The 26,292-nt window shown below is 37.4% G+C and overlaps 1 protein-coding gene across 1 annotated transcript; it reads left to right on the forward strand.

Annotated features, from left to right (window-relative positions):
- Positions 1-10,757: 10,757 nt before the first annotated feature.
- LOC131335751 (uncharacterized) lies at positions 10,758-13,436 on the forward strand. The gene is made up of 4 exons (XM_058371245.1): positions 10,758-11,073; positions 11,177-11,345; positions 11,881-11,944; positions 12,786-13,436. Exons 1-4 carry the CDS (start codon positions 10,869-10,871, stop codon positions 13,086-13,088), a joined length of 741 nt encoding a protein of 246 aa, XP_058227228.1. The 5' UTR covers positions 10,758-10,868; the 3' UTR covers positions 13,089-13,436.
- The last annotated feature ends 12,856 nt before the right edge of the window (positions 13,437-26,292 follow it).

Raw genomic sequence — 26,292 nt, forward strand, 5'->3', positions numbered from 1 at the left:
GGAGAGAGAGAACGTTGGAATTGCAAGGAGAGAGAGTGTAGGCGGTTAATCCGAGAGATCGTGTGGATCTTCGGTGTATTTTTTTTTTTTTTTTGGGATCTTGTGGATCTGGTGTGTATTTGTTGATTTGAAATCCCAATTGATGAGCGTCCTGTTGTGTATAAATTTGATTGGATGATGGAGGCAGGCCATGTCGTCAAGAAAATTGCTAATCCCCCCCATGACACACTCCCCCGGCTCCACCTCCATTTTCCCATTCTGCCCCGTCCCCCTCTCTCTCTCCCCCTTTTTTTTCTTTCTTTCTTTACCGTTTGGTTCTTCTTCTTTTTTTCTTTTTCTTTTCAGTTTCAGTTTCGTTTTTTTTTTTCATTTTATTTTCAGTTTCGTTTTTTTTTTTCATTTTATTTCCTTTTCTTTCTTTCCAGTTTGATTTTTTTTTCTCTTTAATAATAAGTTCAAGTCTAATTCTAGGCTTTGTAAAGTAATTGAGAGAAAAAAAAAGTGTTTCAATTGATTATGTTTATCCGACTGTTTTATTTTTATTTTTTTGACCTTTATAGATTAAAAAATATAGTTACTAAAATAAGTGTTTCAATTTTCAATCCGTTTGAACCGGTGCAAAGTTGTTATTTTTCTGATCATTTCATCCTAAATGGTCCTAATAAATTTTTGGCTCCAAGGCCTTTCAATGGACACCCTAAGAGAGTTTTGAAACTAAATAATGAGTCTTAGGGTATTTGTTGAAAGGCCTTAAACCAAAAAATTCATTATGACCACTTAAAATAAAATAATAATAAAAACGATCTTTGCTCTGATTTAACTGAATTGAAAATTAAAACACTTAATTCTTGAATTATATTTTTAAATATACAAATGGTGTATTTATAGAAATTAAATAAATAAGGTATAAGTAATTAAATTAAAAAATAGGGGGGACCCGGGGGGCTCAACTGCCCTCATTGGCACAGTAGCCCCTACGAAGCCCCTAAAACGTTTCCGTTTTAGTTATAAAAAAAATAGAAACCAGCCATTTGCAATCCTATGGAGTAGAGACGTGATTTGAAGCAACATACTACTGAATCAGTTAAGAGGATTTATGCTAAATAATAGTTAACAAATTTATTAAATTGTACTATAGTTAAAAAAAAGTAATCCTAAATATAACATTTGTATTTTGGATTAGTATGTCGTTTGCAAAATACATTTCGTAATTAGTTCCTGAACACTAATTGTAATCTTAATTGAAAATAGAATTTGAGTTAACCAAAAAAAAATAAGAAGGGAGGTAAATGGGAAAAGAAACAAATAAAGAAAATAATTGAAAAATAAAAAAAAAAGATTCAAAGTGGAAGGAAATAAAAGGAAATGAAGAGAAAAAAAACGAAAAAAAAAATCCAGCCGAAAAGAAACAAAAAGAAAATAAAGAGGGAAAAAGAAAAGAAAAGTAAATGGGCGGAGGGGGGAAGCAGGAGAAGAAGGGAGGAAAAAAAAAAGTAAATGGGAGGAGGGAGGGGCAGGAGAAATAGAACGGGGGGAGGGGAGGGGGTAATATGGGAAATGGGGTGTGGGGCCGGGGGGTGGGGTGTCCGGGAGTGGGGGGGGGGGGGAAAGCAGCCCTCTTTCGTCAAACAAAATGAAGAAAGTGCGTGAGGCGGTGAAATCGCCGAAGTAATTAGTGGTGGAAAGCTGCTACCCACAAATAATTCAAGGCAGTTATTAAATGTAAAACACATTTTTAAGGGTTTTCGTAAAAAAATCAGCTTAATCTGATACTTATAAGTTATCGATCCAATTATCTAACTTTTCATCAAGATTTCAGGATAACAAAAAGTTAAATGATTAAATCGAGTATCTACAAGTATCAGATTGAGCTGATTTTTTATATAAACCCTTGAAAAAGTATTTTATATTTAGTGAACGGCTCGAATCATTTATGTGGGATTCGTGGTGAGCTTTACAAAAAAATCTGTGCACAATTTGTGCACGAAATGTCTGTGCGACAGACTTTCTATTAGTGGTGGGATTAAATGTCGTTTGCACTTTAGCTCTCCAAAGATTGTGCAATTATAAGTTAGGTTCCCAAGAGCATCTCCAATGGGAGATGTCAAAGTTGAGGTGAAAAAGTTAACAGTCATTTTTTGCATCAATTTTCAATCCAACCCATCTGCTTTCACTCATGCCAAAGTTGACGTAATTTTGACATCTCTCACTCTCATGTCAATTTTGATATCTACCTCTTCACATGCCAATTTTCAAAAGCTAACTTTGGAAGTTCAAAAAAATTTCTGTTGTTGAGGATTTCTTTTTTATTTTTCTTTTCCCTTTTAAGATTGAGCTCTATTTTTTTGACACATGTGTTGGAGAGGAAGAACTTGATGTCAAATTGAAAATATCAAAATATCACATAAACCTTCAAAAAAAATATTGACATCTCTCGTTGAAGATGCTCTAAGACTTCAACTATAAATAGAGGCCACAGTTCTTGGTCTTCATTATTCAAAAAACCAGAGAGGTACTATTGTAAAAGAGTGGAAGTAAGATTATGGAAAATACTCCAATAATATTTCATTATACTTGAAGACTAACCTTTTTCTTTTGATATTCCCTGAAATAATTAATAAGTCCAATACAATAATACACCTTAAGGAATCCCCCTTAACTATTACTTCGGACAAATAAATAGGCTCCTAAGGCCATTCATGGACCACAGTGGTATAATTAAAAGTCAATTGTTTTTAAAGTTAACAATATTAGTATAAAAGATGGCTCACAATGGTATAATTAAACTTAGCAACATCCTTAAAAATAATCAAATTTTGAGCTTTGGATAACCAAATCTAGCAACATTTTTCAATAATCAAAATTTTTGAACCCCACACCACATAAGTTAACTAGTTCAAAAATTTGTATACACGTATGTTTCAACTGGTGTTTTCTTTTTCTCTTCTTCGCCTACTCTATATCTTCTTCACTTCACCCATAAACTATTTCTCTTTCTTTCCTTCCAAAAGTGAAGCTCATGTCTCTCGATCATCTACAATTCAACCTATAGTCATCGGATTAAGGTATTTCACTCTTCTTTTCCGTTTCTATTTCCCCCCCCCCCCCCCCCCCCCCCAAAAAAAAAAAAAAAAAATTCATAATAGGCCAGAGGGAAAGAAGTCACCAATTTTTTTCCCCAAAATTAAGGGAGGGAATCGATGTATTTTTGCCCCAAAAAAAAACTTAAATGGAGGGAAGTAAATGGTGGGAAACAGAGGGAGGGAGAGAGAGAAATTGAAGTAGACCCCTTATTTTGGTTATGGACTAGAAGTGATCATTATGAACCTCAACATTGTTAAGCTTAGCAACCTCTTAAATAAATAATCAAAAGCTAATGTGTCAACTTTTAGTTATTATTTTTTGCTTATATCACTGTGGATGGCCTAAGAGTTGGGTTAGGGTAAACACCCCTAAGGTGTACCGTATGCACTTTGTATTTTGAACCACAAAAATTTGTATTTGAACACCAAAAAAATTGTATTTTAAACCTCCAAAATTTGTAAACAACACTACAAAAATACATGCTAACTTTAAGCCATCTTTTTTTACTACAAAAATTCGTAAAAAGTTCATATGAATTTGACTACAAAATCTCATTATACGAACCTCTAAATTTTATAAAAGGGGCCACAAAAAATCTCTAAAATAAACTACCACAAATTCCAATATCAGTCCGCAAAATTTTTGTAAAAGGAGCCACAAAAATTCATAAAGGGCTTATGGTGCACTCCAAAAAAGTGTCACAATTGGCAATGGCTTGAGGAAGATGTGAATGTTCAACCTTGTTGGAAGAGTACGTGAGAACTGAGAAGGGTTTCTTTGCTTTTGACGAAACAAGGAAGAATAAAACGTTGTAACAGAGGATCACTGAAGAAGAAAATGACTGAAGTCTTCGTTAAATTTTTATCAAGTAAAATGGCACCGTTTTGCTTGACAAATAGAGAAGGCTGTTGTAGACCATAAGATCTCCACATTGATGTGTTGTCAAGCCCACAGCAAAAGCCACACAATATTCTTACAAAGGATTTGGATCCCCCAAATTCTCTCCGCTTCGTGAGTCTCTTTCAGGTTTATTAAGTAATGATGAAATCAGTAATAATACAGTTTTTATAGCTTGTAAAAAAAAATTTAATGATGTCACAAATTATATTAATAATTAATTTATTGAACTCATTTATCTTGTAATAAAGTAGATTCAAATATTTTCTTGAAACCTATTTATTTCAAAATTAATTATTTAGACATTTTCACAACACGTTTACCTTGAAATAGAATAAATTAACAAACTGAATGGAACTTGTTCAATTTGAGTATATGTGCTCAAAAGTTGATATATAGATATATTCAATTCACATGATTTTTTAAGTATTGAGTAAATTTTTTTAGACGATAATACTAGTCAGAACGACTCTAATTATATGGAGAGAGATTCGATCTCGTTGATTAATAATTTAATATGTTTCAAACCATCATTACAGACCAAAGTGGAAGGCTTCAACCCAAAGGTTAATTTAATGAATTCCGGAAAAGTCTATCTTTTCGAAGCCAATGCCTTTTATCTCGTGGTTCATTTTACGGTATGTTTGGACGATTTTTTTCAGTGTTGTTAGCTTTTTTGAAAGTTTTTTTTGGGTTTCTTATTCAAATTTTTTTCATGTTTGTCACTAGTCTTGTGTCAAACTTTTGTGAATTATTAGTTCGTCTCGACGAGAGGAATCGGAAGAAGAAATTTTTAACTTTTACCCAAATATTTTTTAAAATATCCAAGATAAAAGCCTGAGTTTGGCGTAAAACTAATAAACGCGATTATTTCTTAAATAAGAAAAAATGGCCAAAAAACTAAGAGAAACAACCCCTTCATCCCCTTACCCGCACAATGTACTATTCAAATGAAAAAAAAATTCTAAATGACCCAAATTCTTGACATTAAGAATGATAAAAACCTTTTCAATCTTGTCCTAACTTCAATACTAAATTTTGGCAATGCAATTCTAATTTAACATCAACTTTCAAAATGGCATGTCAAACTTGTCATATTGTCTAAGTCATTTTTCTTGCATCGGAAAATGAGATAGGTTTAAATCAATGCTCTAAATTTAACAAACTCGGGGATCTTGCAGTGCATGATATGAGTCATCCATCTCTACTATCGATTGTCCAAATTTGTTAGTAGTATCATACCTATGTGCAATCTAAGTTGTCCATATTTACAATCAATTATTCAAATTTGTCAAACTTATTCTACTGATAAGATAAGCATCTTACCTGCAAGATACTTTTAGCACGACTGGACCATTATTTTTAGAGATGGACAACTAAGATCGTGCTCTACACCCCTATATATAGGGTTCTTGGTCCCATATGTTATGGCTTTGTTTGGAAGTTGTGGAAGAGAAGGGAAAGAAAGGGAAAATTAAAAAAAATTCTCCTCCTTTGTTTGGATCCCAATGGAAAGATGAGGGAAAACAACAAAATGAATATGACTTTCCTCTTATTTTCTCTTCGACTTTCCTTCTATTTTCTCTCTTAATTATTTTTCCTTTCTTTTTCTTCTCACGCCCTCGATTTTCAACATAAATACAAAATGATATTCATAATAAAATCCTCTCAATAATCCGTACGATACCCCAAAAGAGTTTGACATTTCCATTGCCATGAATTACACTTCGACATTCAAGTTTTAAAAAGTTTACATCATTGGCTTAAGGCCCGAATAAACATAAGTACTGAGTATCAAAGAGAGATTTAAGTTAAGGGGGTTTACAATATTCCAGAGTCAAAAGATTTACAATTAAAGTTACAAACACATCTTTCAAAAGAAAATTTACAAAGATTGCTGAGTACCTCATTCAGTTAGCTTTCAAAAGTATTTTCCACATCCAAGCATATAAGTTATTGTCTTGGGCTAGCACCTGAAAATAATAAAGGGTTGAGCTACACTAGCTCATTAAGAAATTCTACACTAACATTATATGCAAACGAGATGTTAAGATGATCTTAAGATAGGAACCAAAATAAGGCCAACAAGATAGTTAACAACCATGGCTCAACAATCCAAAATCCATAACCTAACGATTTTCGTATAACTCAAACTAGAACCATTTCCACCATCCGTGTGTCTAATGTCTTTTCGTTGTGTCATGAGCCAAAGCTCCTGTCGGGTCAATTAAGGGATCCCGATACCCCTTACCAGGCACCATATCCTTCAGTAGGTCCTGAATGTAACCAATACGAGCTTTTACTCCTGTCGGGCCAATTAAGAGATCCCGATACCCCCTGTCAGGCACCCACCTGTCGATGGGTCCTGAATGTTCTCGTTGTGTCAATAAATGTTCAAGAATCTCATACTCTCGTAATGTGTCATTCCAATTCAACTATGGTGCATGAGGTATTCAAGTAAAATTCTATCGAACATACTCTACGAACTCAACGAGTACGAATGACCATACTTTGGATGATTCAGAGATGCTTAGAACAAATTAGAAGTGATCGGGCCTCAAGACAATGGAGTATGGAACAAATGCAGCAAAACTGTCTGTAAGCAATTGGTATCAATACCTATGCAAAATGGTATCGATACTAAAGGGCTACGAAACATTCCTGACGCAAGGGTATCGATTCCCATGCAAAGGGTATCGATACCAGCTGATCAGTTCAAGCAGATTTTCTGTAGAATTTCAATTGTCCAACAATAACAACAACCACCACCATAGGCACGATTCAATGTAAGAAAACACTTCTTTTACATATATTGAGAGGTATAATCACTACTTCAAGTCTTGAGAACGAAATCCACGAAATGGAACAAGCCCTAGACTCCGAGAACCGTGATTCGACCAGAATACACCACTCCGAGCTCTAATTGATGAAGAGCAAGCTCAAAATCACATGTAGAATGTAGAATGGAGGTTGATTAGTGTGGATTTTGAGGGATTGGTGGAGTTTTGGGTGAGAGTGACAGAGTGACAGAGAGAGAGAAAGAGAGAGACGTGAGGGAGAAAAAGAGGGGTGTGTGTGTGAATCTTTCACACCCTCCCATATATACGCACATATATGCAAATCACACTAACTCCCGCACTTTTCGATTTCTTGCACATCAAACCCTCAAAACATATTTTTCATATAATATCATCATTTATCCTTTATGACACAATTAAACTTTATTAAACGAAATTACTGATCTCTACAATTACACCTTAGATACATGAAATCGACAGGTTTAATTATAATGTTATTTTAGTACTATACGGTATCCTTTAGATTGGAAACGACCATGTTTGGCCATAAAATGGAAATCAAAGCAATTAATGACAGATGTCAAGAGGATTATTGAGTTTAACAGTTGATTAACTCATTAACCATCAAACGGTGTCATTTAGAGATCTTTTTATGAGGAAAATCAGTTATATTTATTTACATCCGTTTGAGTTACCCATTTCGAAGCACTAATTCATGTTGCGTAAGAACATGAGCCCATTATCAACATGTTTAGCCACGACTTACAACAACAAACGTGGGAAGTGCAAGAGTTTATTGAGAAGACTAAGTCAACAAGTAGTTCAAAGGCAGTTTACAACCATTCTTGGAGAGAATCAAGGCATTTCAAATCAAATTTGAATGAAGACTTGGGGGCGCTCAAAGAAAATGTGAACAACAAGAATTATGGACAGACCATTTGTCTATAAATAGAAGAGGCAATTGAAGAAGAGACCCCCCGACAAAATCATCATTTGACATTCCATACAAAATGGTTGCTCAGAGATCTAGAATAGTTTTAGGACTTAGAAATTAGTTCGAAGTAGTTGTAGTTAAAGTAGTTGTAACTTATAAGTTTGGAGACTTATTTGAATGTAAGTTTGCTTTTGATTAAATTCAAGTGATCTTGCATTGTTCTGTCTTTTTCTTGTTAAAATCCTAAGAGTAATCGTATATAAGCTTGCTTTTGATTAAATTCAAGCGTGCTTATATTCAGTTATCTTTTTTGATTTCTTTGTTTAAAGTGTGTCGTTTCAGTTTGATTGATACCTTCTAGAAAAATCCTCTTCGTTGAGGTAATCGAACGAATAATCACAATTGCCTGATTAAGTTAGCTATTTTATGAGTTAATCTGAAAAAGAATAAATTTTATTTTTTTTGGAACGCCCGCACACAATCATTTTGCCAAAAATTGAGCTAATTTAGCTCAAACAGCGCATCAAGGCCTATGGAGAAGGAAAATATAAAAAAAAAAATTGTAAGGAACAAAACTCTAAAAGCTGGGCCGGCTTGAAATTTCACGTAGAGGAATAATAGTGCTCAAAAAATGTTTTTGGTGTGTGTGTGGGGAGAGTTATGTACAAGAGGGTATATACAAGTGTATGGTGTACAATAGGGCTGTCCACGGGTCGGGTTTGGTCGGATTCGGGTCGGGTTGGGCCCGACCCGACTTCAGTCGGATTTCAAAAATGACCACCCGAGACCGACCGAAACACTGGTCGGGCTCCGACCGAAATGTGGTCGGGTTGGAGTTGTCGGATTCGGTCGGGTCACCAGATTTAAAAAAAAAAAAAAAAGCTACAGAAATCAAAATCACAGATCTACACATAATCACATTCACAAATCACAATCACGATTAACTGCATAATATTATAAAATCACCATTCAAAATCGACACTCTACACACCTTTTTCCTGAAAAATCAAATTTTTTTCCAAAAATACAGTGGCAGAGGCGGTGAAGGAGGTGACGGCTGGCGGAGGAGGAGTCGGGCAAGGTAGGCCCAAGCGGCTGGGAATGATTGCGACGAGGACGAGGTGGAGCTGTCGCTGTAGTCGGCGCAGGAGCGGTGGAGAAGCTGGCTTTTGCCGTTTGGTCTTGTCGTCTTCGTCCAGTGACTCCATTTCAGAGAGAGAGAGAGAGAGAGAGAGAGAGAAGTAGTGGAGGTGAAAGCTCTCTTCGGCGAGGTGGAGGAGAGCTGAAGAGGGATTGAAAGAGAACAGAAGGCGGAGAAGACGGCGATCGAGATGCTGGACTAATGGAGCAGGAGTAAAATTAGGGGATTTTTTCTTTTTATACGTGTGATTTTGGTCGGGTCGGGTCACCCGAGAAATTATATGGTGCACCCGACACCCGACCGACTAAATAAAAAATCCGACCAAACCAACCCGAATCCGACCCGAATGACTGATCAGATCCGTCCGTTGTGTCTATTGTCGGGTCGGGTCGGGTGGTCGGGTGGGTCGGGTGGATGGACAGCCCTGGTGTACAATGCATGAAAGGCTTTAGGCCTATGAAATGGATCAAGAGTGATTTTGGTTGGTCTTGGGCTTGGATTTAGGTGTGATTTGGGCCAAGAATAATCATGGATTTCGATACGTATTTTAGGGAAAAATGATGGCCAATGACGTGTTTCGATAACTAATATCCGTCACATTTTCAGGATTAACAAATATTCTCAGGATGTCCTTGGTGTATATTAATTATCAAAACAAATCATGGGCCGTCATTTTCCCGTGTTTTAGATATGAAATGGACTCTTCAAATAAGAGTGGACTTACTTGATCATGCTTGTGCGGTAAGAATGTCAAACTGCTTTTTGGCCTCGTGAAAATGTGCGGCGATAACCAATAGTTATTGGATGACAATCTAACGAGAAATTGACTTGGATTAAAAATATTTGCAAAAAATAATATGCACAGTAACTAATGCATGAAAAAAATTTGTCATATTTATTGATCAAATCATTTACTGCATCTAGATCTTTTGAAGATCTGATGAATCGGATGAGAATAAAGATGGTCCCATTCTATATGTTAATATCGACTACAATGAAATTTATTGTAAGAGAAAAATCTGTCGACTTTAGAAATTGTAAGAGTTCAAGTCCTTGTATCCCTAGAAGTCCGTTTGACTCCTTAACTATTTATTCTATCATTTACCGTCTTTATGGAGTTAAGCTAAAACATTAGTCACATAATTCTTCAAAATGATTTGTGATCGCTGTCTTAATCCTTGCGCTTATTAATTTTAGTTATTGGTGAGTTTTTGGAAGACACTTTCACGTACACACTCGCGTTCTCGCATTCTCATCCACCCGTGACACAGGTTAGAACCTTTATTTTTTTTAATCCAAGGCTAGACCTATGGGGGGTGTTCGTATTTCCACTAACTAAAAGTTGTGGAGTACAACTTTTTTATTTTGCCTTTATTCAATTTTTTATTTTGTGTTTGTTAGTTTTGTACGAATATGTGTTATTGGTTCGTTTGGATGAGAGAAATTAGAAAAGTAAAAATGCCAAAAAAAAATGAATAAAACAAAACAAAAAAATTGTAGTTCTCACAAGTGTTAGGTTGGTGGAAACACCCTTTTAATTTAAGTACATTACCTTTCTACACTACATTTCATGAGGTTCATTCTAGGTTTTACAAAAATTTTAAAAAAAAAACTCATAAATTTTAAAATATTATTTTATAGAATTCTATAAAAAATCAGTTCAAATGGATATCAATAAGTATTATTTCTGAATTTGTATGAATAAACAATTTCACTCTTATTTTTGAATTCGTATGGGTAATCAATTTCATCCCTACCAATTCAGAAGGAATACTTTCCTATAGGAGTATTTGTTAGATTTAAGCATTTTTTTATTTTTATGAGACTGATAATGGGATTCACATAAAATATAATATACTGTAGTATGCAATAATATAATTATGTAGTGTATTGTAGCACTTCTGATTTAGGGTTATCCGGCGTCGACATCATGTGGCCGTGGACAATGCAACGACGGGGGACCTGACAAAAGCATCAAAAGGCGACAAGATGCGATCTCACGAGACCCAGATCCATGGATAGCGTATCGAATTCTATCTCTTTTATCCGTGATTGGCGTTCTCTCTCTCTCTCTCTCTCTCCTTCCCATTTTCACTGCGTCAACACTTTACACTCTTTGCGCAATATACTATACTATATATATTCCTCTATCCCCACGTTATCTCTCTTCTTCGGTCCTCCCTCTCCGTCCCTAACCCTCACCCAGGCAGGCAGCCCAGGTCTATCTCTCTCTCTAAAATAATTATTTATTTAGAATACATGTTCATGATTAGTTAGGTATATCTGGATGTAGAGTAGATCTTCTAAGGTTTGTTGTTACAGGCGTTTGCAGATCTCGAGAAAATAAAGCCGCCATGGCTGCCTGTGGAGAGAAGAGGGATGGAGTCTCGATCTCTGTTTCCGATTCCGTCGTTTGCCCCAAACCTCGTAGAATCGGAATTTTGAATCCCTCCTTAAACGAACAATCCAGACCTTCTAGATGGCATGCCAAGTACGTTTTATCAACTTCATAATAGATTGGACCTCCTCTTTTTTCCCTACGATTTATTGGATTTATTTATTGGTTATTCTCTCTGTGTTCCTAAAAATTAGGGGGACCTAAAAGTTATGGCGTACAACTTTTTGTTTGTCCTCCTTATTAAAAAATTTCGCTTTGTTTTTTTTTTTTTCCGCCAAACTTTATGTATTATTAGTTTATACAAGTATGACTTTTTGACTCTTTTTTTTTGGATATTTCCTAAAAAATTTAGGCAAAAATCAGAAGTTTTTATTTTTTCGATTTCTCGGACAAACCAATAATAATACATAAAGTTGACACAAAACTAATAAACGCAAATTATTTTTAACAAGGAAAATGAAAAAAGTTTTAGTTCACAAATTTTAGGTTTGTGGAAACACCCCTAGTCCACTGAAAAAGATATTGGGACGGAGGGAGTAGTTAATTTTACTCTTTCAGTTTTTTTTTTATGATGTTGCAAGAAATCTAATTTTTTGGTTCTGAATTTGTTTGCCTAATAACTTTCCAGTTACCAAACAGAGATCTCTGACTCAAAAGCAGGGATGGAACTTCTTGACATCATACTAATCAAGGTACCCCTCCTCTCTATCACTGAGAAATTTATGATATCAGCATATTTTGATCTTTTGTGCTACTCCTATATTTTGTGACTCTTTTCGTTTGACCAGCGAAAGTTAGTATTGTTGGAATGGTTAGATTAGGACCTAGGAAGATGGTCACAACTCTTGCCTTCCTTTCTTCTGGCATCTAATTGCACTCCGGCCAAAGACCTCTTGATATTTTGTGACTTTAAATTCAAATATACAACACAAAAGCTTTAGCGTACAAAACTATTTTGCTTGCTCACTTGTTTGGCTTCTGAGATAAAGGTAGAGAATCAAGGGATCTAGTTCTAAACTTAACCAAAAATCTTCACTGATGCTTAGATCTGGAATAATATATAAAACTATTTATGTATGTTAAGATACAAAAGAAATAGAACCATAAGATTAAAGCCTGGTTGGTATCGCTTTCTGTTTATTCGTCCTTGTTTTGGTAAACCCGAAAGTTTGCTTGGTAATCGACTAATCGTTGTTCAAAATCTGTCTTGAAATTTTCTGAAAAAACCCAACTTTTCATGAAACACCTGGAAATATTTTTGATATCCTGATATTTGGTCTGATAATAGTTATTTGTAACAAATAACTAAATAAGATTTGGTAGCACCACGGGTCTCCTAATTATTTTTCGTTTCTCAAAACATAGAAAACTGATGTGCCGTATTTTATTTTTATTTTTATTGGCATTGATATGTGCATGTTAGCAACATCAACCATATGGTTATTCGGATGTTTCATCATCTTATATCAAAATTTGTCGGCTAGCTCTCTATCTTGACTGATTCAATGAAGGTTGAATTCATCTTTGTCACAGGGGAGCTATAATGTGGAAAAATCCATTACTCAAGTGGCTTCGTCGCCACCATTTTTCAGCGGGTCTCCACCAAGCAGGGCTTCGAACCCTTTGATTCAGGACTCCCAATTTCGAAACAAGGAGTTTAGTCCACTATCTCCGTTGTCGTACCAGGCACCAAATCTGGTATCCTCTCCATCCTCATCTGCACGTAAAGGTGGTTCATGTGCTCGGGTAAAATTTGGGCAAAAGCCAGCTGCAGTGAGAGTTGAGGGATTTGATTGCATAAGCCGAGATCGCCGAAGCATCTCGGCTGTAGCCTAAAAGAAGAGCTACTCCATCCAATTCCTTCTTCAAAGAAGCAGGGGGGAGGAACAAGAAACGGTGGATTTCGGAGGGATGACCTATTTATAACATAGTTTTTTTTTTTGGTTGTATATACAAGGTTGAGTGGTTCAGCATTTGTTGAGTTTTCTGTTGAATCGAAGTATATGTATATATTGTATCAGAGTCGATGATCTAATAAAGAGAAGTGAGATAGAGAGAAAGAGACTGAAGTTCTTTCTCTTGGGCTAGGTCTTTCCTGAGGGTTTTTTGAGACTCTGTTGTGTCACTCTTGTCCTTCATTGTAATTGTAATTCGAAGGTGAGGAGCTGATGGTCTTTTACGAAATTTCCGGAGTTTCTTTTTATCATTTTTGTTAAGAATTGTTGCGTGCCAGAGTTTCTTTTTTTTTCGTTTTTGTTAAGAATTGTTGCGTGCAGGCAACTGATATCATTTTTGTAATAAAGGCTTATGGGGATGAAATTGCCAAGGCATACTGTGTACAAGTATATATATATATATTATGTAAACAAGCTGTTTCTTGTTGTCATTATTAATTTGTAAGGTTTGACAAATAAAGTGGAGTGCAGGTGGTGTCTTTCTTATACTCGTCTTTCTTATACTCAGATGCATATGGGCAGAGTTTGATTCTTGTAAATATTCATTTTCCTCTTAAGATTTTTGAGGATAAATTAAATTAAGATTAACGAATAGCAAAAAATGGGTAAAAAAAAAAAAAGTGGTGTAAGAAGAATATGCCAAAAGGCAAGATTGGGTGGTTGTGATGGGAAATTACGTGGATGGTGAGTGTGTTTGGTTGGGTTTGGTTTCTTTCGTGTCTAGTAATATGATGATAAGGATGGGAAGGCCTTTGAAGAGTGGTGGGGGCGTGGGGTATGTCTTTTATGTTTGAAAGGTCATGCATTGCAGGCTGATTACTTTAAAGAAGACTACGCTATTGCCGGCTTTCGTGGTAGATGCTGCTGTTCTGGTCAAAATAATTAAAGTTATAGAGAGAGAGAGAGAGAGAGAGAGAGAGAGAGGGGATAGGTATTGCTGACCAAGCGCTTTAGGCTTGTGCTTTTTGTTAGGCAAATGTTTGCAAAAAACTACTACCATATGGGACAGTTCCATCCCTTCCAGTTTGGTCCAATTGTAATTGTGTTGGGTCTCTAGAACAGATCCATCCATATGTACATGGTTTCCTAATAAACTTTTTCTCAAATTATTGCTTTTATTTCTTTATCTATCTCTCTTCATTCATTATTCAAAAAATCTCTCTAAGAATCCAAATTAAATAAAGTCGTTTCACCCGGGACCAAAACAATGATCGGAGCTGTTTGTTTCTTAATCCTCGTTGAGAAAGTTATCCAGCCAAAAACTAGCTTGGTCATACACCAACAATTATGTCAGCGAAAACACATTCTCGGAACAAAAAATGAACAGTGTGAGGTTCTATAGATATGCTTGATTGACATAATTATCGATATCCGATCAAGCTAAATTTTGTATAGATGATCTTCTCATTACCAAAAACTAGCTTGGTCATACACCAACAATTATGTCAGCGAAAACACATTCTCAGAACAAAAAATGAACAGTGTAAGGTTCTATAGATATGCTTGATTGACATAATTATCGATATCCGATCAAGCTAAATTTTGTATAGATGATCTTCTCATTACCAAAAAAAAAAAAAAAAGGCGTCACTTTGGGACACATGCGAATAGCTGCCCCACGTTGCCAAAAAAAAAACACGCATATCAACAAATTTCGAGATTTTAGGGATTTTTGAAAGTTGAAAAGTGTCTAAAATTTAATTTGGGCTGGTGGACGGTGGCTTGTAATGTTTATGGTTTTGGCCGGGGTGGCAACGAGTGTTGTGGTGGCTGTGTATTTTGATCAGGATTTAGGGTTTTGGTTTGGCCCACTTGTTTTGGGCAGGTTTTGTGGGCTGTGTTGGTTTCTTACCAATTCGTAGGGTTTTTTTAGGTTTTTTCCTCCTGATTTGGTTCAGCTTGTTGGGTATAAATCAGTTCATCCGTATGATTTGGAGAAGAGGATCTTTGGATGGTCAGGCCGGTGTATCCAAAACCTTATTATCTCTATACTTTGTGTTATGAGGAAATGAATCTTATTTTTGTTGTTTCAAAAAAAAAATTTAATTTGATTATAGCTTGATGATGATTTTGCAGATGTAGTAAACAAATTTATTAGTTTTTACTAGAGTTCAAAATCTAGAATCAAAACCTATGATATGAAATTTGTTCCTACAGCTATTTCGAACGTCTCTTATGACACCACTGCCACACCAAGTTTATGCATGTGTGCCCCTTTTGGGGTTTTATTTTTCCATTTGATAGAAGAAAGTTTACTTAGAATATAAAAGAAGTCATGTTCAAAGGGTGTTTGTGAGCTAATTTTTCCCTAAAATTACATGTAACAACCTGCGCCAGCTGACCTGCATAATCCTTAGCCTAATCACATGACTAAAAAGATTAATCTCAAGTTATATAATAGCTAGTCGGAATCACTAATGTCTGAAGCATAATAAGAAATAGATTTTATTTTAACCTTTTCCTACTACTCCTGTCACACCCTCGGTTTTTAACTTAAATATAAAAGGTTTCTATTGTAAAATCCTCACAACGTTCCGTACGATACCCAAAAGAATATAACATTCTCATTTCCATAATTGCATCTCAACGTCCAACGGTTTCCAAAATATTACATCATTGGCACAACGGCCTCAAATCAACATAAGTACTAAGTGTCAAGAGAGTTAAGAGTTTACAGATTTTCCATAGTCAAAAGAATTATAATTAAAGTTACAAATGCATATTTCAAAAAAAATTTACAAAGATGAATAAGTAACTCCTTTGGTTAGCTTTCAAAAGAAATGTCTACAGTCTAAGCACTCTAGCCATGCAAGCTACTGTCCTGGGTTAGCACCTGAAAATGATGTAAGGTTTGAGCTACACTAGCTCAGTAGAAAAGTCTACACAAACTCTATATGCAAATGAGCAATACAGAAGAATAAATGATAGAAACCAAATGACAATGGAGATAAGCATAACTAGCATGATCAAAGTGTCCAACTATCACCGATCCTTCTTTCCTCTCTCGCTCCTCTCGAGCCTCCAAAACTGTAGCCCCAATTGCGGGTTCTCCTCGAGAAGCTGGGCTAGCCTCTCGTCACTCAAAAACTCCGCGACATCCTGTTTCGTGATCGGTCTATGGCCTGATGATGTCGCCATTGGCCGGAATAGCACATCTTCTTCTCTATACACAAAAGGAATCCCCGTGGTCTCCTCCTCCTTGGCCGCCAAGCCTTTGCCTCTCGCCAGATTCCTCGGCGGAGACCCGCTCGGCCCCCCGCCATCACCATTGGCACTACTGCCGCCAACGTTTCTAGAACCACCTCCAATCACCACTGAGCTGCTCACGGCCATGCTTGCGTCCAATGGCCAAACAACGGGTCCCTCGACCCTCGGCTCCTCCGTCGGGCGAGGTACTCCCTCTATCGCGCGATGCTCGCCTCCACTACCAATCTCCTACTGCCAGCTTTGATCGCCATTGCCGCTGCCTGTGGCCACTACACCAACACCTACAGCCTCCTCTGTTGCCGTTTGATCTGCTGTTTCGATCTTCATGGGTCCTCCCTCGTCCTCCGAACGATTAACTACCTCTCCTCCACAGCCACCATTGCCGTGTTCCGCCATGGGCGTTGTTTCGTGCATGGGTTTGTTGGTTTTGGGAAGAAATCCTATGTTTGGGAGAGATTGAGAGAGTTTGAGAGTAGAGGGAGGTTTTGAATGTTTGAAACCGCTTAGAACTAGTTTCTGTAGCGTCCCTGAGAAGAAAAAGAGAGGAAACAGGTTTGGGTCGGGTCGGGATTTTTCCCAGATCCAAGCCCTAGCAAGCCTCCCTTGCGCGAGGAAATGATTCCATCGCGTGACGGTCTAATTTCCCCAGCAGTGGTCATCAGGAATTAATACTTGTCCATCTAGAACATTTTATTTCCCCAGCAGTGGTCCACCTGCACATGCCCCAAATTTCAGACGATCCATCCATCCAATTTCCAATCAGCAACGATCCATCCATCTAATTTCAGACGATCCATCCGTTCAATTTCAAATCAGCGACGATCCATCCGTCCAATTTCAGACGATCCATCTGTCCAATTTCAAATCAGCGACAATCCATCCGTCCAATTCCAATTTCAGACAATCCATCCGTCCAATTCCGAACGATCCATCCGTCCAATTTCAAATCAGCGACGATCCATCCGTCCAATTTCAAATTAGTGACAATCCATCCATCCAACCCTTTTATTCCTCAGGAGAGTTCATATCCATGATTGATCTATTCTCTAATTCATCGGTGCACGGTATTTTTATATACTCGTTTGCATTTTCCATTTAATCGGCTTTTGGGCAGATTTGATGGGTGTCTAGAAATCTTTAACGTTAATGGTGCTCCGCGTGCCATCAAAGAGGAACTACTGTAGACACCCCAATCTGGATCTCCCAATTGTTTTACTTTTTTTTTCGGTTTCTTGTTTCCCCAATGATGAATCAGATCAAAAACAGTTTAGAGAATGAAATGGTTTGAGCTTGAAATGAGTGGAACCTATCCTGAACCCCAAAACCCTAAGTCAAAACCCTGACCTCAAGATTGACCATCGCACGTTGAAATGGATCTCACGCGCGATGCTTTATCTTCCAGGTGTTGGTCAAAGTCAAAGCCTTGACTGTGGACCATCGCGAGGGTTGGTTTAACAGTCGCTCGATGAAGCCATTATGTCGCGCGATGGTCAACACCTGTCACTTTCACCTTTTTCCAGATGGATTTTGTGATGATCAGGGGGCTACTGACCCGTAGAACCCCGTTTTCATCGACTAAACAACGTTTTGCAGGTGCATGGGTTGCACCACCCTCACAACCACTCCCATCACCTTGTTGGTCTATTTCTCCACCAAGGAAGACTGGTCAGCCTTGTTGGCTGGTTTGCTAGGCCAAGTCCTCCACCCACCAAGCACTCTCTCACCTCCTATATATACCCCATTGGTCCTCCAAGATCAAGGTTACCAAAACATCAAGCAAAAAAAGGCTACACAAACCCTAAAGCACTTGATATTCCCTTTATTCTTGCCATCTTCATACACTTATTTCACAAGCTCTATCACCTTTTGCAAGCCATTTTCATATCACTCAAGCAAAGGTATAAATTTTCTACCTGTGTACTGTTTTGATCCCTGAGGAGGGGCTGGCAGGGCCAAGTCTGGTAATTAATACCAGTCCTGGCTCTAAAGTCAGCAGGGTTACAAGAAATCGTGCACTAGCACTCCTACGCGCGATGGAGCCACTCATGCGCGCGACTGTCCCAGTCAGCACGCGACGGTCCTCGTGGGGATAGGATGCTAGTCATTTTTCTATTTTCCGTAGCGTTATAAATCACTTTGAAGCATGATAAAAGTTAATCCCTTGACTTGCATCTTAAAATTCATGGTTTAGCTTAGAATGTTTATTTAGTCACTCTGGAATGCCCCTGGGTTGCTTCTGAATATGTCTCAGAGCCCAGGCATGCAAAGCAATTCCTGGAAGTCCAGTCATGACCCGCGCGCGATGATTTGACTCCACCGCGCGATGGTTAGCTTGTTTCCAAGGGTCGCCCTTGCATGGGCAGTTTGGCCTTTGGCCTCTGTTTTAATACCCTCACTGTTTAGGGGTTGTATCTCAATTCCATTTATTCTGTTTGTAATTATTATTTACTTTCCGTACATATAAATTGCTTGGTTTGACCCTGGGTGTGCACTGGTCCTTCTAGAGCCTAGAGAAAGGCAAAACTTAACCTGCTGGGAAGATATTGATCCTCGCGCGATTGAGGGGTCTGACGTGCGATGGTGGACTTTCATGCTGGCAGATCCATGCATGCAAGTTGGCCACTGTTTGTGTCAAATTCATATCCAACGCACTGTTTTGATATCCAGCCACAGTGTTGGGTTTTATCTCATTTATTTTCTAGTATATTGTTCATCCATGCTATTTTTCAATCACATCCTGCAAAATGTTACAGTTTTGAATCCCGATTATTTGTTCCCCTGCCCTAATTGGCTAGAAATTGTTTAAATAAAAGAAGAATCGCAAATATTTTCACAAAATGCCTAAATAGAGATCGATCTCCGGATTGGGCGAGAGGGGTGCCTAAAAACCCTTTCCCTCTCGTAACCTGGCTCCCGAACCTAGATATGGTTTTGACGGATTGGTTCCTTCATTCTTTCAAATCAAACAGCGCGGCAGGTGCTTCAAAATACGGTTCCTTGGGTGTCGGACCTTCAAACCCGAGTGGCGACTCTTTATTTTTGAGCACTTGCCATCCGCACTCGTGCTCCCTCGATTCTGGGCCCTTGCATTTTTGGAATCCAAAAATTCCAAAAGGCATGCTACCCACACTAGTGTTTGGTAAAAACTATCTTCAGTAGTCTCAAGCTTGGTTTTCATCTCATCTGTATCTTGCTTTGCCTTATCTCTCTCTCTTTCCAACCTTGCAATTGTCTGGAGCTGCTTGGTGTTATCCCGTAGAACCCTGTTCCTTTCAGGTTCAATTTATTGCAGCTTCTGGCCAAGTGTGACCATCTTTTGAATAACTGAGAGTATCCAAGCATAATGAAAAAGTGTTACGATTAAACACAAAGAGAACTTGGAGCTTGGTTAAAGTAATGAGAATACTTTACCTTGATTCCACTGACAAGGCCAGTTGATACCAGCCGATTAGGTGAGGATGCGGCCTCCTTCTGCATGTCAACTGGCAAAAGAAGGCCTTGAGCGAGGGCTAGTGCAGTCTTCGAAGAGCTGGCACTATCCCCAACATTCACCGGCTGATCACCTCTGATAAATTAAGGGGTCCAGGATTGAGGTGGGGCCTGAGTGCTCGGTAAAATAGTCTCCTCAATAGACCCAGTAGTTTGGGCTACAGCATCCCCAGTATCTTGGTTCCTGGGACGTTTGTCCCGATGAGCATCCTCGGCCTCCAGCACAGTGTCGAACCCCAGAAAAGATGAACTACTCCGAGTCAAGACTCCTCTAGTTTGACGGGGAGGCGGAGGAACATGGTTGGTAGATAGAGCTCGGCCAGAGGAACCACGTCCCCGAGCAGAAACGGTAAGAAGAGAACTAAGGTTTATAGGTTCATGAGACATAGTACCTGGGTTTGGTGGAGAAGGAGAGTACCCAGATGACAACGATTGGCTGGTATCATGATCTGGAATCGATTGCTTGGCTTGTCGTTGAAAGGATCTTCTGATAATTAGATGGGGAAGTGGAATACCTTCAGAGATAGGTACTTCACCAAGTTGTCCGGCATTCGTAACTCCAGCACTAGATCTTAGGTTTCTCGACTGGGGAGCAGATGAGGTTGAAGCAACACTGGTGCTAGGGTTGCTGAGCCTTCTGTCAATAAAGCCTTTGTAGGCAGGGTCGAAGCCCAATAAAACGTTCGTGTCACGGCCCTGACCAGCTATCGAAGTACCAGGCTCTCTTGTGTACTTTAAGATCCTGTTAATCTCTGATGTTCAGACATAGCTGGGTTCTCGTCTTAGACATTTATTAGCGTTCGTAGCTGCAAATTTAAGAGCCAAACAAAGGTTATAAGGTACAAAGAAATGGTAAAACAAAGATTTGAAAGCATATGAAACAAAATCAAGAGCATACGTGGGTAGCCCCATATATGGGGGCAATGAAAGCCTACCACATGACCATCTTCCCCTGTTGGCTTGAAGCCTCCAGTGACGTAGAGAAAGTTGATTTCATGATCATGAGCAGAATCTGGCAAATTAAGCACGAAACGCTTCTCTGCTTTCCTAACTTTGAAGTAATAAGTGTTGTACTCAGGGTTTATCACGATGCTATACCACCACTGGATATCCCAAATCCCAAGTTGAGTTCCCAGAATCCTGTTCAGGGCTAAAACCCCATTACTAATCGAAAAACATTGGTAGATACTTGCATGGGTGTGAATTGATACCAGTTTAGAACGTGACAAAGCAATGGGTGGAGGGGGAAACGAACTCCTCCCTCTACAATAACTACAATTGGGATACATTATAACCCAGGAACTCGCATCTCTATCTACATCTAGAGGGGCGAGTTCAAGCCCTACATTCTCTGGAACATTATACTCGATTCTAAAAGCAGCCATGGCTGCAGAGGTTTCATAGAGTTTCCTAAATTTGCCAGGTTTTCGGGGGAGTATCGTTTTCATCCGCCATGGGTATTGTTAAGGAAACTACCAGCACAGAACGGAAAATCTGACAATGAGGGTGATCCTAAATTTACCAGGTTTTCGGCGGATTATCGTTTTCATCCGCCATGGGTATTGTTAAAGAAACTACCAGCACAGAACGGAAAATCTGACAATGAGGGTGATCAAAACAAACCAAAATCTGGAGGTGGGATCGAACGAAACCCTAAGTATAGAAAGATGTGAGAATGAAATCCCAGAACGAAATGGAAAAAGAAAAGAGAATGAGAGTCTTACGAGGACGCTACAGAAGTCGCCCGGAATACCGTCGAGTTTACAGACGGCGGCAATGGCGGAGGTGAGGTGAGCTTTTTTCTTGATTTTTACAGAGAGAAAGATAAGATCCGGTTTTTTGAGTAAAAACCCAAAAAGATCCCTTTTTAGGGGTTCAAAAGGAACGGACGGAGACGAAATGATGCCTCAGGTCCCGTTACATGAAAAGTAACGGAGTAAGGGCTTGAGTGTAACGCCCCAAATTTTGGAAATGTTAAATAGACATTTTCATTGAAAATATAAATTGAGTCTGGCTCAACATTACATCATAATTCTCACAAGAGTACTTTTATTCAACAAAATGAGGGGAAACTAAGGTTCCTATCTACTGCTCTGCCTGCTCCTCCATCCTAACCAGCTCATCGACTCCGAAAGTCTCCAAGGTGTAGAGTTCTCCCTATTCATCTACAAAGTCTGACACATTATACCAGCGTCGCCACCAGTATAATATGTTAGGGTCACCAAAGGTAACACCATGAGCTACGAAAGCTCAGCAGAACAATTCCATACCCGCTAACCCATAACTTACACATAATAGGGCATAGAATCAGTGAGATCCACATAGCACATACGTATTTAACAAAATAATTAACAATGACACATCCATATTCACTATTCAACTAATGTTGGTGTCCGTGATTTCTGAGTTTCTCCTACGCGATATCTCGTAAACCGTGTCTCCATTTTCCACTTTTCATTTTCCAAATCAACATTTCCAAAATCATTTTACACACCACACCTCGGTTCCGCCACTCTGGGTTCCCAAGTATCCACACAATGGTTTCGCCGCTCCGGGTTTCCGAGTATTCGCATAATGGTTCCGCCGCTCCGGTTTCCCATTGGCACACAATTGGCATTGGCACCTCTCTGTGGTAACCAAGCCACACACCCTACCTCGGTTCCGCCGTTCCGGGTTCCCATTGGCGCACACACACACACACACACATCACACAATGGGCTACCACGTCTTGCCTCATTTATGGTTTCAAAATATTTCTTTTTCAAAACACATCTCATCATTAACCACACCCTAGGTGCCATGTTTCTACTTTCTCGATTTCTGTGTCTCGTTTTCATGCGACGACTCCGCGATAGGACTTTTCACATATGTAATCATAAATTGTTCATTGTAATCTTGAAACTAAACTAGTAAGATCATCCAACTCTATATTAATCATCATGCTCAAACCACAACTTAAAGTATAACGCCACATGTACGGATGCCTTTGGAGTGAAAATCACTTATGCTTTATAACAAGGCAAGTAATACAAACAATTCATAAGACATGCTCATGTCCATCTTAAAGATCAAAATACGAATATGTCCATGCATTTCGATATGCAAACAACATACAATATACGTAGAGTAGGTAAGTAGATGTATTCTACATATACTTAGAGATAGGGGATAAGATGATTCTACCGTTCTTCTTGGTGGTAGGGCGGCTACGGAAAAGTAAGTCGACTATCGGATGGAGTGACTTCCTGCGGTAAGTTTTCGGTAGCTTTGAAAGAGAAAGGTTTCTCTCGAAACTAGTTCTTGACTAAAAACTACTAACTTTTGGATCGAGAGGGTGGCCGGGTGGCAGTTTAGTGGCGGCTTAGGATGAGTTTCAAGAAGAACTTCAAGAAAAACTCAAGAACACCAAGAACAAGAAAGAACAAAGTAAAAAACTCAAGTATTTCTGGAGAGAGAAGTTGAAAGGTTGGAAGGTGTGAGTTAAATGGCAAGGATGGGGTGCTATTTATAGCAAAAGTCTTGGCTATAACCCAAGGAATAAAATTTTTCCTAGCAATTATTGTCCAATGGTTAAGATTTTTCTAGAAAAATAATAGGTCAAAAGGTACATGCATCCATATATAAATATATTTGTGTACTTAGAAAATCTTGTAAAATACTTTACAAGGTACTATATAATCTTTTAAGATTTTCAAGTATCCAATAAAAAAAATATAAGATCAAAATTTCTTAATAAACTAATCTTATAAGCACATGTTCCTATTATATATATATATATATATATATATATATATATATATATATATATATATAGAGAGAGAGAGAGAGAGAGAGAGAGAGAGAGAGAGAGAGAGAGAGAGAGAGGGAGAGAGAGTCCCATTCTCCTAAGGACCACATTAACTTAATAAAATAAGGACATCTCTTTCCCGATAGAATTTCGATGATCCAAGCCGCTCAATGTGTTCAGAACGTGATTTTTAGGGTACATGTGAGAAATCAGCAAAAAAAAATGATCGGAAAGGCTTCATCCGAGCAGTTTTTGTTTGTTTTTTATCGAACGGTTCAAATAAAAACTGCTCAAATGAAGCCCTTCCCGGTCATTTTTTTTGTTGATTCCTTGCGGGTACTTTTAAAATCACGTTCTGAACACATTGAGCGGCTCGGATCATCGAAATTCTAACGGAAAATGGGATGAATAGAGAGGTCCTAATTTTAACTAAAATAAGGACCTCCTTATTTAAAAATGACTGTATATATATACACACACACACACACACATGTCCAAGTTTTCAAATATAAATGTAGGTATTATTAGGTACCATATAATCCATCAAGATTTTCAAGTATCAAATAAAATATATGGCCAATATTTTCTTATTAGAATAATTTAAGAAGTACTAGTATTTATATTTTTATTAGTGTACTTAGAAATCTAGAAAATTAGATATTCACATATCTTTAATGCATATAAACACATGGGAAAATCTAGGAAGTGATTTATTTAATAAATCCTAGTACTAGTTAACAAGACTAACTTATTATCTAATGGATAATATTTTTCCTTGCATTTTTTGACCAATGGATAAAAGGAATAAGTTAATATATACTTGAATAATATTTAAAATAACTAAATGTCCTTTAGGCATGTGTATATAAGTCTATATACAACTATATATGAGTATTTTATCAAATCTAGCACAAAATATCTTTGATAGAAAATCTAGGTTTCCTATTGCCCAATGGATAAAAGTTTCCCTAACTTTTATTGTCTAATGGGTAAAGGTTCATCTATGGTTAGGAGATTGTAACTAGATGAATTGGTAGTTCGGCTTCTTTAACTATTTGGTTGGAAGCTAATCTTATTTGCCAAGTAGGATTTCTAGCCAATAAATATAATTTAAGATTTTATTTTATACACTAGGAAAATATACAAGTGTTTCTACAAGTACACTTGTCTTTTGAAAATGACTAGATTGTCCGGTGCAAAGAAATATAATTTTATAAGTCTCAAATCTAATTTTGACGGATTATTAAAGTTAAAAAGGAATTTTAAAGGAAATCCAAGTAATTAAAAATAAAATTTAAATATTTAACAAAAATTTTATTTACCAAAAATCAGGGTCGTTACATTGAGAGAGAGCCATAGTGTAACGACCCTGATTTTTGGTAAATAAAAATTTCGTTAAATATTTAAACTTTATTTTTAATTACTTGGATTTCCTTTAAAATTCTTTTTTAACTTTAATAATCCGTCATAACTAGATTTGAGACTTATAAAATTATATTTATTTGCACCGGACAATCTAGTCATTTTCAAAAGACAAGTGTACTTGTAGAAACACTTGTATATTTTCCTAGTGTATAAAATAAAATCTTAAATTGTATTTCTTGACTAGAAATCCTACGTGGCAAGTAGAATTAGTTTTCAACCGATTAGTTGGAAGAACCAAACCACCAATTCATCTAGTTACTTTCTCCTAACCCTAGATGAACCTTTACCCATTGGACACCAAAAGTTAGGAAAACTTTTATCCATTGAACAATAAGAAACCTAGATTTTCTATCAAAGATATTTTGTGCTAAATTTGATAAAGTACTCATATATAGTTGTATATAGACTTATATACACATGCCTAAAGGACATTTGGTTATTTTAAATATTTTTCAAATATATATTACCTTATTCCTTTTAACCATTGGTCAAAAAATGCAAGGAAACATATTATCCATTGGATAATAAGTTGGTCTTACAATCTAGTACTAGGATTTATTAAATAAATCACATCCTAGATTTTCCATGTGATTATATCTTTAAAGATATGTATATATGTACCTTATAATATATTACCCTAAGATGTTCTAAGGACATAATCTAGTATTATAATGAAACATGTGTCTATTAGGTTATTTTAATAGAAAATTTTGACCTTATAATTTTTTATTGGATACTTGGAAATCTTACTAGATTTCATAGTACTATTATATATATACTTGGACGTGTGTGTGTGTGTGTGTGTATAAGGACATGTGTTTAATAGATTTGTTTATAAGGAAAATCTTGGCTTAGAAAATCTTAAAAGATTATATTGTACCTTAAATACATATGTTACTTGGATATGGAAGTACATATATATATGTGTGTGTGAGAGAGAGAGAGAGAGAGAGAGAGAGAGAGAGAGAGGGCCAAGAGAGGGAGAGGGAGAGGGAGAGAGAGAGAAAGAGAAAGAGAAAGAGAAAAGAAGAGAGAGAGATTGGATTGTACCTTGATCCTCCATGATCTTCTTACATCCTTTCAATTTATGGTTATATATTTCTCCAAGCAAAATCTACCTCCATTGTCCTTATATGTACAATTGCCAATATAAAACCTTGTACCATCCTCCTTTCTT

This window comes from Rhododendron vialii, chromosome 8a (assembly GCF_030253575.1).
Source record: "Rhododendron vialii isolate Sample 1 chromosome 8a, ASM3025357v1".
Taxonomy (NCBI): Eukaryota; Viridiplantae; Streptophyta; class Magnoliopsida; order Ericales; family Ericaceae; genus Rhododendron; species Rhododendron vialii.

What these genes read in the sequence shown, in the direction of transcription:
- LOC131335751 (XM_058371245.1), top strand. Translation starts at nt 10,869, where the DNA reads ATGGATAGCGTATCGAATTCTATCTCTTTTATCCGTGATTGGCGTTCT. An exon ending in CCTTCTAGATGGCATGCCAA is followed by an intron (nt 11,346 to 11,880) that starts GTACGTTTTATC and finishes ATAACTTTCCAG; the next exon opens with TTACCAAACAGAGATCTCTG. An exon ending in TTGACATCATACTAATCAAG is followed by an intron (nt 11,945 to 12,785) that starts GTACCCCTCCTC and finishes TCTTTGTCACAG; the next exon opens with GGGAGCTATAATGTGGAAAA.